The 14117-nt window shown below is 35.8% G+C and overlaps 1 protein-coding gene across 14 annotated transcripts in view; it reads left to right on the top strand.

Annotated features, from left to right (window-relative positions):
- LOC122720093 (microtubule-associated protein futsch-like) overlaps positions 1-14117 on the top strand; it is a 78123-nt gene that overhangs the window by 29071 nt on the left and 34935 nt on the right. For 10 of the 14 annotated variants that reach the window (XM_043946590.1, XM_043946582.1, XM_043946581.1 and 7 more), the window contains 3 exons: positions 7605-7733; positions 8164-8269; positions 11044-11121. In XM_043946590.1, coding sequence (XP_043802525.1) covers positions 7605-7733; positions 8164-8269; positions 11044-11121 — 313 coding nt within the window. Of the gene's footprint in view, positions 1-2245; positions 3200-6411; positions 6749-7604; positions 7734-8163; positions 8270-11043; positions 11122-12296; positions 12315-14117 lie in introns of those variants that run through there. The other 4 variants (XM_043946591.1, XM_043946592.1, XM_043946583.1 and 1 more) reach the window with 4 other exon arrangements.

Below are 14117 nucleotides of genomic sequence, written 5' to 3'. Positions count from 1 at the left end.
ATCATCTCCGTTAAATGGCCCGTACGTTGACATTTTAAATATTTAATATTTACACACTTGTTCAACATGAATTCCTTTCTTCCTCTGCAAACGCGTATTCGATTCTTTTCTTAACTGGATATCGTGTCGTAACGCAGTTCTTGTTGCAACAAGCGTAATGTATTTCCGGCCAATCGCGTTACTTTTGATTTTTTATGAACGAAAAAGAATTGAACGATAAATTGGTATTTTTTTTTTTTTTTTTTTTTTTTTTTTTTTTTTTTTTTTTTTAATACTTTCAGTTCATCGTAGCGTATTTCTTTTTCCTATTCTGGAACGCGTGGAAAACATAAATACAGAGACATGCACAGACATATACCTCTCCTCAAACCGCTGTTTGTTCACACTCTATTTCGTTTACCCTCCTTGTCGCTCCATTTCTCCTCTTATAAAAATTAATAAAAATCCTCTTGTTACCTTTGTAACACCTGTAGTAGCCGTATAATCTTATTAATGAGATTTACGCTTTGAGTTTTCGATATTGCGAATAATTTTTATTGTGCTACAAGTTTTAAATGCTATCGAAATTCAACTGAATATCATTCTCGCGATCGTGATTGTTAATTACAATCAATGAAATAAATATATAATCCATACATATATATATACGTGAAAAAAATTTTTTTTATGCGAACAGATTGATTTTATGTTTTATTTATTTATTTATCAAATATCAGAATTAATTAAAATCAGAATAGAACAATTAAAGAAAAGATACGTAGATAATCTTTGAAATATTTTTCTTTTCTGTGTTTCTCTGAAATGTCTCGATTTATGATTTGCACTTACTATTGTCGAGTCATGATACAATTAGTAAACACATATAAAAATTTCTCACTGCTTGTAATTCAGCAGAAGAATCATTATCATTTATTCATTACTCGTCATTCGAATGTTCTTACATGTACAGTTCTGTTTTTAGTATATACGAGTAACAGTTTAATTTTGTCATCACGCATCAATGTCGTTCTCGCGTTGAATCGACATTAAGAAATTTATATTCATCTAACTAAAACGTAACGATATATTTATCGATCGTTAAACTTTAATCTTAAGATTTTTTTTCTTGAATCACTGGAAGAAAATATTATATAAGAAGTTATATATCCCCTAAACGAAAATATTGCAGCTATTCCTCGAAACTTTGAATCGAATACCGATATATAAAAATAAGCGAAGTTGATATTCAACGATGTTACACCTGTGCGAAGTCACCGATGCATTTCGCATTTTTTTCGAATCTAAAATTCAGAAAATGGTACGTTAACGAAGTAGGGCGCGTTACCACTGTTAATGCAATTTGCATAATAACGAGTTGTACGATCATTATGCCAGTCGACAGGAACAGAAGTAGGCTTGTGTGGTGGTCTGTTTTGACGTATCATCCTCGTACCTATACGCATTCTGCTTCGCCTGTTATGCAACAGCCGGTGTGTGTATCTCGTACCATATTATTCGTGCAGTTAGTCGAACCCCTGCTAGCTGGCAAGTCGCCAAATACGATTCACGACCAAAATATCGAAATTTATATAATACGATATATTTGTTCTTTTTTCTCTTCTCTCTCTCTCTCTCTCTCTCTCTCTCTCTCTCTCTCTTTCTCCTTTTCTTTTCCTTCTTTTCACTTCAAAACTTTGACGCGTAGTTTGTACTCTCATTAACTTGGATGACGCGGTGGAGCGCGGGAAAAGCGTGGTTCATAAACTTTGACACGGATACTCAACGTTCGTCGGTCACGTTACATCGTAAACAGGCGAAGTTGGAGAGAAAACTTCACGCGCATCGGTGATCCTAATTTTTAAATACTCGTCTTCCTATTTATCGAACTGGAGCGCGTCCAGCGATCGAGGCCTCTGGCTTCGAAGCTTGGAAAGCAATCGTAATCGCTCGGCCCGCGTCGGTGGAAAGGAAGATCAAAGGGGAAGTCGATCTTGTTCGATTGGTTCATACACGTTTGTTTGATCGATTAGCGTAATCGTAAATCGCGCTCTATCTCTACGACTTCGCAGAAATGATTTCGACGAATCACGATTCCGCTCGACTCCTCCGCGCTAACGCGTACTGACAGAGACGAGAGAAGAAATCGATCAGTTGCCAACAATTGCACCCGGTCACGCTTCCTTACCGTTCAAAGAAACGGTAGGAGAGTCGGGTTGCGAACGGTTGCGAAGATGTAAATAAAGTATAGTGGAAAAGCTCGGAGGCAGCTACTATTATAAAATTGGTGATTCACGGAATGAGGTCACGTTTCTGTTAGGTAGTAGTAGCGTTGCGTCGAACTTGTATTAATCTTAAAGCAGTCGCTGTTCCTGACCCCGCCGGTTCTAGCACGCGACGAAATACGCGCGGAACGAAAGAAGCGGAGAGAAGCATCCAGGCCGTGCACGGTTAATGCAATTTAACAAATCAAATCTAATCAGGTGAAATACGTTGGCTGCTTGCGTAACGGCCGCCTCTCTCCAGTAATAACGATACCCTGGAACGGTGTGCACACTTACGTGACGGCAAATTTCCCCAATTTCGCCGATCACCCGGTGCTCCAACGATAAACAAACGGAGTCGAGTGGAGTGGAGTGGAGTGGAGGAATCGACGACAGTGGCTGCGTGCGTGCGGGCTGTGCGTGCGATCCGCGACGCGTGGATGGATCCCATCAATGGACGCGTACCGATAACGGACGTTAATTGTAATTCGCGTGACCTGTGTAACTTGCGCATCACTCGGCGGCTCGGTTCAGCCGAGTGATGTAATTAATCCTCGTACGTAGCTGCACACCGTCAGTACATCGTGTTCGCTGGACTGAGTTGTACAAAGTTGCATCTTCTTGTGGGATTCTTCTTTTCGCTCGAGGAGGAGGAGCAAAGTGTGTTACGCGTTACGATAAATTTGCCGCGCGTTCTCGTTCTCGAAACGAGATAACGATTTCTTTTTTTCTTTTTCGATCCTCGCGTGGTTGGACCTTTAAACTTTCTTCTTAAAACTTTCTTGATTTTGAGGGAAATTTTTTCCTCGTTTTATTCGTCGTCGATCGGGAAAGATATTACAAAGAAGAAAAAAAAAAAAGAAAAAGAAAAATGGCCAAGGGACGATCGAAGCAGAAGGGACAATCGAGGAAGATAACGTGTTGCGGGTGTACGAGCAACAGGAGCAGCGACGGCACAAGTAAATATAATCTCGCGTTTTCTTACGATATGGTCTGACGATAGTCTCCTAATCCTTAATTTAAACGCGGCTATTAACCAGTGGTTTTAATCGCGTGAGCGAATACCATTATTATTCGAAATGTCGTGGCGTCGTGTTGAATCGAATTTTTCCCTGCATTTTCTTACAAGCTATTTTCTCGAGGGAAGGTTAAACGAGCGAGTCGTTTCTCGTCGCGCGGTCGAATCGCGTGACACTTTAGAGAATTTCTGAAATGATCGAAATTTTGGCAAACGATATCGGGTCACGTGGTTTCTCATAATATGCACAATATCGTGGTAAATCGTAAACTCGGAAGCGATCTCTCGGTATTTTCGTAACGCCATTTTATTCACATTCTTTATTTAATTTAAAACAGGATTTTTTTAAATTTCGATAATTCCGATGTCGAGATTCAAATGTTCATCGAGCGTTCATGAAATTTTTAACGTTGACCGAGCAAGTTTATCTTTATTTTATCTTTTATTTTCAATTTTTTCTTCTTTTTCTTTTTTTTCTTTTTTGTGGAAAATGAATCAGATTTCAAAGATTTCAAATGAATGTAAAAAGAATCTGTAGAAAATGTTTAACACAATATTCTCGATGCGATAACCAGTGCTTACAAAGTGATAATGAAAGACTCGCCACGCGACTTTGTTTTTCTTGACTTAATAAATATGTTAACCGAAGTTAAATATGCCATCTAATTTAAAAAAATGAAAAAGTATAAAATAAATAAAAAAAAAATCTTTTTTCCTCTTGCAATCTATTAACTCGTGATATTTTCGAGTAAGAAAATTCATAGAAATTTAATATTATTGCAAAAAAGTATTCATTATTCATAATTGAAATTATGAATCATATCAATGAACTATTGCACTATTCGAAAAAATATTATATACATAATATTACATAATCTTTGACCAGCAATTGATGTTCAAAACCTAAAGCATTTCCGACATTTCTTTTAATTCAAATTTTCAAACTTGCTAACCCGTTGACCGCGCGAAAAGATAAAAACTATCTAAGTCTATTCTCTTTAATCATGCATGCCGTTTTAAAGTCGTTCAAATACGATTTCGATTGCACGATACAAACAAACTCAACAGTCTATTTGCAGTATAGATACAATCCAACATTACGAGTTCTCGCAACTAACAAATTTAAACGACTTGTCTTAAACTTGGTCTGTAAACGCGCAATATATATACATATATATATATATATATATATATTCTACGAGATGTTTACATTTCCCGATCCCGTTCGTAGAAGATAATGGTGAACAGACCAACGCGGATGGACCGCGCGAACAAGTAACGACACCGGTAGTTCGATAAATTTCCATCTCTTTTTTCGCCTCGTAAACCTGAATACCGTGACCAAAATTAGACTCGGTATTTACGCGGATATTTCCCGCCCTGTATACATCCGGTCGACGATCGAACGATCGCACACCTCGAATATTTAAAAAAAATCGAAGCGGACGAAATGTTGTATCGCGCGACAAACTCGTCGCTCCGCTCGACTACGAGTTTAATATCCGCTACGATTATTATGATATCCGTTGCTCGAAGAGAAGTTGCTCGAAGTCGCAGGAAGCGGATCGGTATCGGCGACGTGATCGAAGGCGTCGAAACGATTGTATTGTATCGAACGATGGAATCGAACGGTGACCGAATACGGGTGGCCGTATACGTGCGAAAATTGAAGTAAGAGAGGAACGTATACGCGTATGGAAGGTGTGTTAAAGGCTGGCGAGCTTAATTGAGCGGCACGAGAAACGTGACCACGATCCTCGGTTATGACATAACAATGAGACGGTGACATAAGTCGCGCACCACGATGTATCGTGGAACGCGGGTCGGAGTAGAGGCGACGACGATCAAGGTCAGCCAGTTTCCTGCGCCTCGAAAAGGGGGGAAGGGGAAGGAAGAAGGATTTATTACCGTATTTTCGTATATTCCTTCCTCTCAAGTTCTTGCGAACTTCGATTTCTTCCTTTCGAAACGGAACAGGCCGTTCGATACTCGTGTATCTCTACCTCTACGTTGCAACGCGATAAACGTTTATTGCGATTGGCGTTCGAAGTCGAGAGAAGGAGGGGCATGGCGCGACAGCGTGGAGCTATCGGAAATCCCCCTATCGGCAAGTTGGCGCGAAAGTTTTGGCGTTCGAAAAGGTTTGGTTTGGGTTTCTCGTAGCGGAAATCTATTTTCGATTTTGGTGGCGATTTTTAACGCGCGGCGAGGCGAGATACGTGGAAACGGGAATTCGATTAACGCGTTCGATGCAACGTGACACAAAGGCTGAGCGTCTCGTTGATCATGATTAGTCTCTATTCTCGTCTATGACGCTACTACTAACTGCATTCAACGAGATTCGACGCGATTACTTGGTTCAGTTTTCACAGGCGCGCGTGTATTCGGCCAAGATATAGGTCACTGCCTATGAGGTCAACTATTCGTAGATGGAAGCTTAGAAGAGGCCGAGAAGCTTAGAATCCGTTCCCCATCGAACGTGTCCTTGAACACCGCCTAAAATTAGAGTTTTCGCGGTACGCGCGGTTTCTCCATGTGCGCCTTCACCGCGCGGACCAAGTCGCCTCGTGTTTCTTATTAATTTTAGATATTATCGATTCCCACCACCATCACCATCTCTCTGTCCATCTCTTTCTCGAGCTCTCTCGAGATAACGAGTGACATCATTTCCATCCCGTGCCGACTTAAGCGGTTTACACACCGGCGTAAACGTGTCGCGATCCTAGCTTTCTCTTGGGATACAGGATTCGAGTCGAGTCGGGTGTTATCGATTTCGAAAACGCTACGCACGCTATCGACGCTAAAATTGAAACTGGTTTGAAATCGATCTCGAACGAAGGTTACACGCGTTCGAAGTTTTCCACGCGTGTGCACGTCTCTTTATTCGTTAAAACGTGGTCGCAAGAGCGGAAGAGGCGAGATTGGCCTCTTCGTATCGTAATTCGGATAAAAGAGAGAAACGAAACGTTGTTGTCGTCGCCGCCGCTGTCTCGCCAGTAACATTATTTTTCGTTCCACCGCGCACGCCGTACAATCCTCGCCTATATTATCGTGTCGCAATAATATATTCGAGCTTTGTGAAGATTTATTTTCGAAGCTGACAACAACAGTACATTCCTAGGACGGTGTAGGGAAATGATGTACAATTTGGTTCGCGTTAGAGATTAGTTCAGTTTCATAGTGGCGTTATTGTACGCGTGTGGGCCGTAAAATTTTGTAATGCTGACCATTTATTAGATAATTGTGCTCCATATTCTTGGCATATCTGATAAGGCGTGTTTAAAGTTGTATAAGGTGATCGGATAACGGAGTAGATCTCAGTCTTGTGAAAAATACGATACCCGTGTTTCTACGCGTGTTCGTTTTTTTTTTATCCGCCCAGTTTTCAAAGAACTTCGAAAGCTCGTTCGCGAAATTATTATTTTTAAACCGCACATTTATTAGCGTTTACGATAGACTGTGCAGCGTCTAAAAAAAGAAAAAAAAAAAGGTAGATATTTATTATGTTACGACGAGCCGTATACGTTCAACGCTTTCGTCATCGATTCTCAATGAATCGTGCGTTTCTCTTGTGAATCGTGCACATGGGATGTGTGTGCTGTATGAGCAAATAATACGATAAAAAAAAGTCGATCACGAGATATTTTTATCGTATTTTTATATCGATAATCGACATCGTACACGATTACTCAAATATTTATTTATATTTTGTTTGCATTTCTCTATAATTGATAATTACGATAATTGGTATATCTGTACGAAGTTGAATTCCCTTTCGATTCGAAAGAATATATTTCCGCTATAAAAAACTATAAGAATCATCAAGTTCTTAATATCTGTCACTTTCTTCCGATTCACGTGTTTCGCACGATTATATATATATAAATTTCTTTCACAGTCATTCCTTGCAGCAGATTCTCGTGTGCAGATTTGTTATTCATTTGTTTAATAAGGGTACGAGTAAGGCCAGAATAAAAACTCCGACCGATGAGTATATACATAACGACACGATACTTAATTTACGCTTCTTTGAGCTTTTGGGATAATTTTCAAATGGCAATGATTTTTTCCATTTTATTTGCAGCCTCATTATTATATTCATTCACTCACTCTTGGTGCGTACTTACTCTTCGACCACGATATCTCTTCTACCCCATATATATATATTGTTTTTTCATGCAAGAATTCAAGACGTGAGTGTGCGCTAGAGAGATCTTCACGACTCCCCTCACTCTCTCTCCCCCCCCAACCCCCCTTTCTTTTTTAGACCCTCTTGCGAACACGCAAAGTGGCCGTTTCCCTTGTAACGACTTGTATCATTAATTCACGTTGCGTTCACGTCACAGGTGAAGATCCGATGCTCAGCGACCAACAGCAATATCGATACATGACTGTTGACGACATGAAATCTATGGGGGATGACTCGATGCGCGTCAACGTGACGGACGACGAGAGGGATAATCGGCATTCCGGAGGTAAGTCGATGGAACATTGCGTTTCAAAGCTTTTTCTCTCTCTCTCTCTCTTAGATTATATTGGAACAATTGGATTTCCGATCGAAGTTGAGCTCGATTCTCTTTCGACCAGGAGTGCAGTATTTCTTTCTTTTTTCTTTTTTTTTTTTTATCCATTGTAAAGTTCAACGGGGTATAACGAAAGATTCGTTCGAGGCGATGGAGGAACGATGGAGGGTCGTAAATTGAATTCTTGGTTCAGAAGAAAAGACGGTCGATCTTGCGCGTAGTTGTTGCACGAGTCGTTTATAGAAAGACAGAGTTTGAAAGCTTCGCGCCATCTTCGTATCGTGGAAATGTATCTTCGATTTTCGTTGTACGTGTAAAAATTTTAGCTGAAAAGGTAGTTGATTTTTTTAATTTAAAATGATATAAAATTTCAATTTCGTAGCACCCACGATAACCGAGATGATCACGAAGGAAACTTGTCAGCGTACAAATGCCGCCAATCTGAAACCGGACAATGTTGATATCAATAGGCACCCAGTTCACGTCGGGTACGTATTCGTTTATTCGTTTTCTTGTGAATTCTGTGAACATAACGGTAGTGAAAACAAAATTGTACAATTTAGGGTAGGTTGTATTTACTTATTAATTTATAATTGTACAATAATGCTCGACACGCGCACACTGTATGTATATATGTAAAGCGTTTTTCACGAAATTTCTTAAAACTCTTTTAAAATTTTAGCGAGTATTATACAACTTACCCCATATTTGCAAATATATTTATAAAATATCGAATGCATTTTACGAAGTATTTTATCAAGCAAAAAAAAAAAAAAAAAAAAAAAAAAAGAAAAACGAAACAAATTTGTTTGCAACATAATATGTATGTATTTTAAAATATATCAAATTTTTCAAATTTTCTTCGACTATCGTCAAATTGGCATTCCTTGCTTTTCGTTCTTTGAAATTGAAAATTTGCATTGTTATCCGATAAATTTGAAAATTGTTTGCAAATTATACATATATATGCACGACAAATTGAAGGAAAAAAAAAAAAAAAACTAACTAAATTATCGTAAACAAGAAAATTAGAAAAAAAAGTGATCTCTATATTTGCATGGTTTGTTTTAATAATGTTTTAATAATAGCGCAACGTATAAATAAGACTAAGAATGAAATAGAAAACAATATGTACAGATTAATATTTTCTCGGATTAAAACTTGAAGCTGTAGTCGAAATTCTATTTGAAACGTATATATTCTATCTTTGAATCTCTCTTTAAGCTTGTAAAAATAGCTCGTTTTTATGGACATTTGGCATTTATTACCACAAATTTCGATATTTTCAAGATTATTACACGCACAAGCTTCGTGTCATTAAATTATATAAATACACGTTCTTCTTTGAAGTCGACGTGACACGTAGTATACGTAATTGTATACAAAACTACATAATGCATAAAAATACATTTCTTTGAAAATATAAAATATTTTTGTCTCGTTGAATTGGAAAAAGAAAAAACGTTTTCACAACTGTATTTATACGCATACGCGCATATAATAAGCAAATAATAACGTTTCTTGTAATCTTAATTTGCGGTTGAAAATTGTACATAAAAAAACGTAATAGTACGCAAGCAAGTGGCGTACGTAAACGGAAACAATAATATTGTGTATTATAGTGTGATACGGTGTGCATTGGTGAAAGATATTCCTTGCTCTAATTAACCCTAATAGATTATTGGCTGGTATAACAATAAAACGTAATTTACAGGATCGTGTTGATAATCCGTACGAGCTGCATAAAGCAGAGCTTGGACCTTCTATTCTCGCAAAAAAAAAAAAAANAAAAAAAAAAAAAAAAAAAAAAAAAAAAAGTCTCGAATCAATTTTTTTTTCTTCTTTTTCTTTTTTTTTTAGTTGGCTTCATAAACGAACGAAAAAATTGTTTCACTTACTAACTCAATTGACTCACATTTGAGGAAGCGAAGATTAAAACTAATTCTTTTTCATTTCTTTCTTACCGCAAATATTACTACGTATCACGCGCATACACGTGATAATCGTTCCACTGAGCAGAAGATATAACGGTTCTTATGGGTCGTATACGTAATAATTGACATATATTCACTGTTACATAATCGCACGCATAATGAAAACATAACAGCGTAACTGTCACAGCTAGGAGTACGCGATGGAACGCGATGGATTAGATATGGAGCCAACCGAGAGAAAATAAAACCGAGTAACTAAATCGGTCTTTACTCTGACGCCATCATAATAACCTCTCACAACGAGCTATCTTTTTCCCTTTTTTTTTTTTTTTTTTTTTTTTTTTTTTTTTTTTTTTTTATACCTAATATCTTTATTTTCTTATAATTCTATTCTATTCAGAATGTTCAGTTTAACAATTTATATAATCAGCCAACAAGCTAAACAACAAGAACCAACCGCTTTGGTGCCCTCGTTTACAATTTCTTCTTTGTCTTGCTCGTAGCGATAGAACTAGATTATCTCTAGTTATTAAAGCATGTTGTTCTTGAAATATCTCTTTGGGATGAACGATTCTTTGATTAGTGTCTAGCAATTCTAATTGAACACCGTGTTCCTTACTAATACCGGACCAGATTGTCGTAACCTCGAACTCTTACGATCGATCGAGTAATAATACCGAGGCGAACTCGATGGTATAATGATCCTACTAAGCGCGAAAGAAATACGTATCATAAATTTCAAATGTGTCTTATGTTATAAAATTGACTAATTTTTCTTCTTTTTTTTTTTTTGCTCGAGTAATTTACAGATCATTTTGATTGAGCACGAGTTTGAAAATTATTATCTTGTTACTCCGTTCGAGAAATGAAAAAACTCTTTTATATGTATATATATATATATATATACATATACAATGACACTGTTGTATCTTGAATCGACAATGAATCTTTTCTTAGCGCTTAGTAGGACAGGATACTTATTATATATCAGACAAATGACGTTTTGTCCATATAACGACTCTACTTCCTATCGAGTATATATACCTTCAGTGTGATCTATATAGAATGTCTTCCTTATATCTTAACCACGTACAAGAGCGCACAATATCTTTGCACGCACTTGTTTCTGGATATGTAGAATGATTTTTTTTTCCCCCTTTCCCAAGTGCACATTGACTTCCTAAAGACAAACAGCGGAGGAAAGTGCAAAATGCACGGCAAAAGAAAGAAAGAAAGAAAAAAAGAAAGAAAGAAAGAAAACATATATAGCATGCGCATGAAACAAATTTCTTATCCTATAATCATACCAGATTTTGTTCTGAGATCAGACCGTCCCTAGAGTCCTTAAACACATCGCTGGCAGCTCTTGGTACCATGTCGAAAGGACAAGGAATGTGGAGGGACAGGTACACCAATCCCTTTTTTATTATTTTCCCCTTTTTTTTTTTTATTACATCTTTTAAACATCTTTTCATTTATCTTTATCTATAGAGTTAGATTATAGATCGTAGTATTATATAATTTTGTTCCTCGAATAAATCATTAATATATCTCGTATGTTTCTACCTTTAACACGATAAAACTATCCAAATATTATCCGAATCAGATAGAGAGACAAATTTATTCCTGTACATTCTTATATCATACACGATATCACGATACGCTGATATTTTAATCGATTATTATATAACATTCACTAATGGATTCATAAATTCGATGAGAAAAATTTACGTAATATAATAATATAATTAAGGAGATCGTAGATTATGTAGATTGGAAAATAATTAGACAAAGTGATATACATATATACATATGGAATACTTCGATGTAAAGACGCTCTTAAATTAATTCTGTAAATTAAAAGAAAGAATCGTTCGTCCTTTCGTTTAATGATATCTAGTTTAATCAACTTGGACACACATTTTCATCATATAATAATGGCTGCTGCTCGTCATTGTTCCATCTTCTTCCTATATGGACAAGTTTGAGCTATTTTTTGCACATGTAACGAAATCTGTCAATTATATCCCTCCAACGACAAGTATAACTATAACAAAAATTACTTGCAAATAAAAGATCATTGAGAATTGTGTAAGATATATAATTGCAGATTTCGGAACAATCAACAATTTTACGTTGCCACCCTAACGTATATCTTTTTTTCGCAGAGTGTGAATGATGTGACCTCGTTCCGTCTCCACTATAATACATAATTATTACTGTTACATTTCCCCATTTTTTGTACTTTTTTTGTATAATAGAGAAGTGGTTTGCGTGTGATGATTGCGGGTTTTCGACAATCGGAATGAGATACAATCATCATCAATAACGTTTTCAAATCAAGATCGATGCTTGGAAGAAGGAAAAAAAAAAAAAAAAAAAAAAAAAAAGAAAAAGAAAAAAGAAAAAAAAAACAAACATCACAAATGTTCGAAAATCTGTAAAAGTTGCGCTAGTTCAAAATCTCGACTCCATCTATATCGTCATCTCTCACCATCATTTATATGGAACGAATGGATACTAACGCGTTTTTTTATTTTGTTCCCGATCCTCTCTGTTATTTTATTTGCGCTACTCGCAGAATTCCACAGTGGAGAAAGTAAGTGATCTTCTCTTGAATCTTAGCTTCTGCTACTTGCCATACCGCTCTTCGATATCATTTGTTTTTTTTTTTTTTTTTTTGATAGATTTTATGATCGCACAATACCCGTAGTCGCTCAACTTTTATTATTAGACAAGAAAATTGTGGTGCACAATGAATATTATGTTAACTAAAAAAAAAAGAAGAAAAATATTGAAGAGAAAAAACGCCTGAACGCTTACGTTTGAATAATGCTTATTTATTTCCTTTTTTTTTTTTTTTATTTCGATTTATAAGTATACGTCGTTTGAGTTATTAAATTATCGTAATTTGCACAGCTTATAAATTATTCCAAAAACGCGTTATATGTAAATCGTTCCATTACATCATCTCACTTGAGCAAACAGCCTTCCTTCAAGGAATTTATATACGATATCGATATTTTTAGACTATTTGTAAATGTAAACGGGAGAAAAAGAGCGTGGTTTCAAAAGAACGCGAAGGCGTTTTTCATTACGTGTATAATAATTTTATTCGTGGCAATTAAACGAATATAAATGAAACGTAAGACGTTGTCTCTAATTATTTTATGACAAATCAACGTTTATATATATTCATTGTGCACGATATTGTGATGCAGCATCTCTGTGAATAATTCTCAATAATTCATCGTGAAACTATGTATCCACCAGCACCAATCATCGATCAGCAATATAGGAAGCAACGAAGAATAAATCTTTGAATTTTAATTCGACCAATTCTTGTTTGATGATTCTTTTTTTTTCTTTTTTTTTTTTTTCTTTTTAAATAGTACGTTCTTTAATAAATCGTTCGATGTTAATTAGCGTTACGCTTGCAGGCACGGAATATTCATGCAACAAATTCCCCGACACATGCTCACAACCCATACTATTCAGTTATAGTTATCTCTATTTAAAATTTAATTTGCTCCATTTTTCATGCAATTTATCTTTGCACTTTATTGTCTTGTGATTAATTTAATTTAATTTTTTTTTTTACAGTTATACCTCATACGCAGCGATAAATCATATTTTGTATTCTTTNATAAAAAAAAAAAAAAAAAAAAAAAATTAAAACATTTAACACCATCGTGAATATATATAAAGTTCGCCTTCAGAATAATCCGATAATCTCGAAGAATAATTTCTCTGTACTCCTTAACTTTAATGCTTCTAGTAAAAATTATTTATTATCGTGAACGTTGCTTCTCGGCTTGGCGTGCTTTTATGATACTTATATATGATAACTCAGACATCTGTTTTTAATTGGCCTTTCAAAATATTTTTACTACTTTATTAAATCAAAAAACGAGAATCACGTACAACATCTCTTTACAAATTAAAAATTGTATCACTTTTAAATTAATATTATCTCTATCACTCTCGTGTTCTTTTTTTTTTTTTTTTTCGTATATATATAAAATTGTACAAGACGGGAAAAAAACCGTCTTAATTCTCTAAAAATAAGTAATCCGAATTTTACAGACTAGTGTAAATAATATGACGTATATATTTGTACATTTAGTAAAAATATTTTTTTTCTTTTTTTAATTGGTTTACATTACATAATTACGTAATTGGTTTAATTTGGACCAATAGCGATACAGCATGATTCGTATTATTTCTCGACAGGCCAAAATGTTCGCACAATATATGCGTATATGTAATATGTATAATAGTTTTTTTGAACAATGATTTTATGATTACGTGTCCATAATAATTAGCCACCCATTGCGATGATTGCTCTTATTAATTTTAAGTCTCTCTCTCTCTCTCTCTCTCTCTCTCTCTCTCTCTCTCT

The sequence above is a fragment of the Apis laboriosa genome, unplaced genomic scaffold (genome assembly GCF_014066325.1).
Source record: "Apis laboriosa isolate Shangri-la unplaced genomic scaffold, ASM1406632v1 scaffold9_cov152, whole genome shotgun sequence".
In the NCBI taxonomy this organism is placed as follows: Eukaryota; Metazoa; Arthropoda; class Insecta; order Hymenoptera; family Apidae; genus Apis; species Apis laboriosa.
Note: the sequence above shows the minus strand (reverse complement) of the source record. Positions and strands in the feature narration are given on the sequence as shown.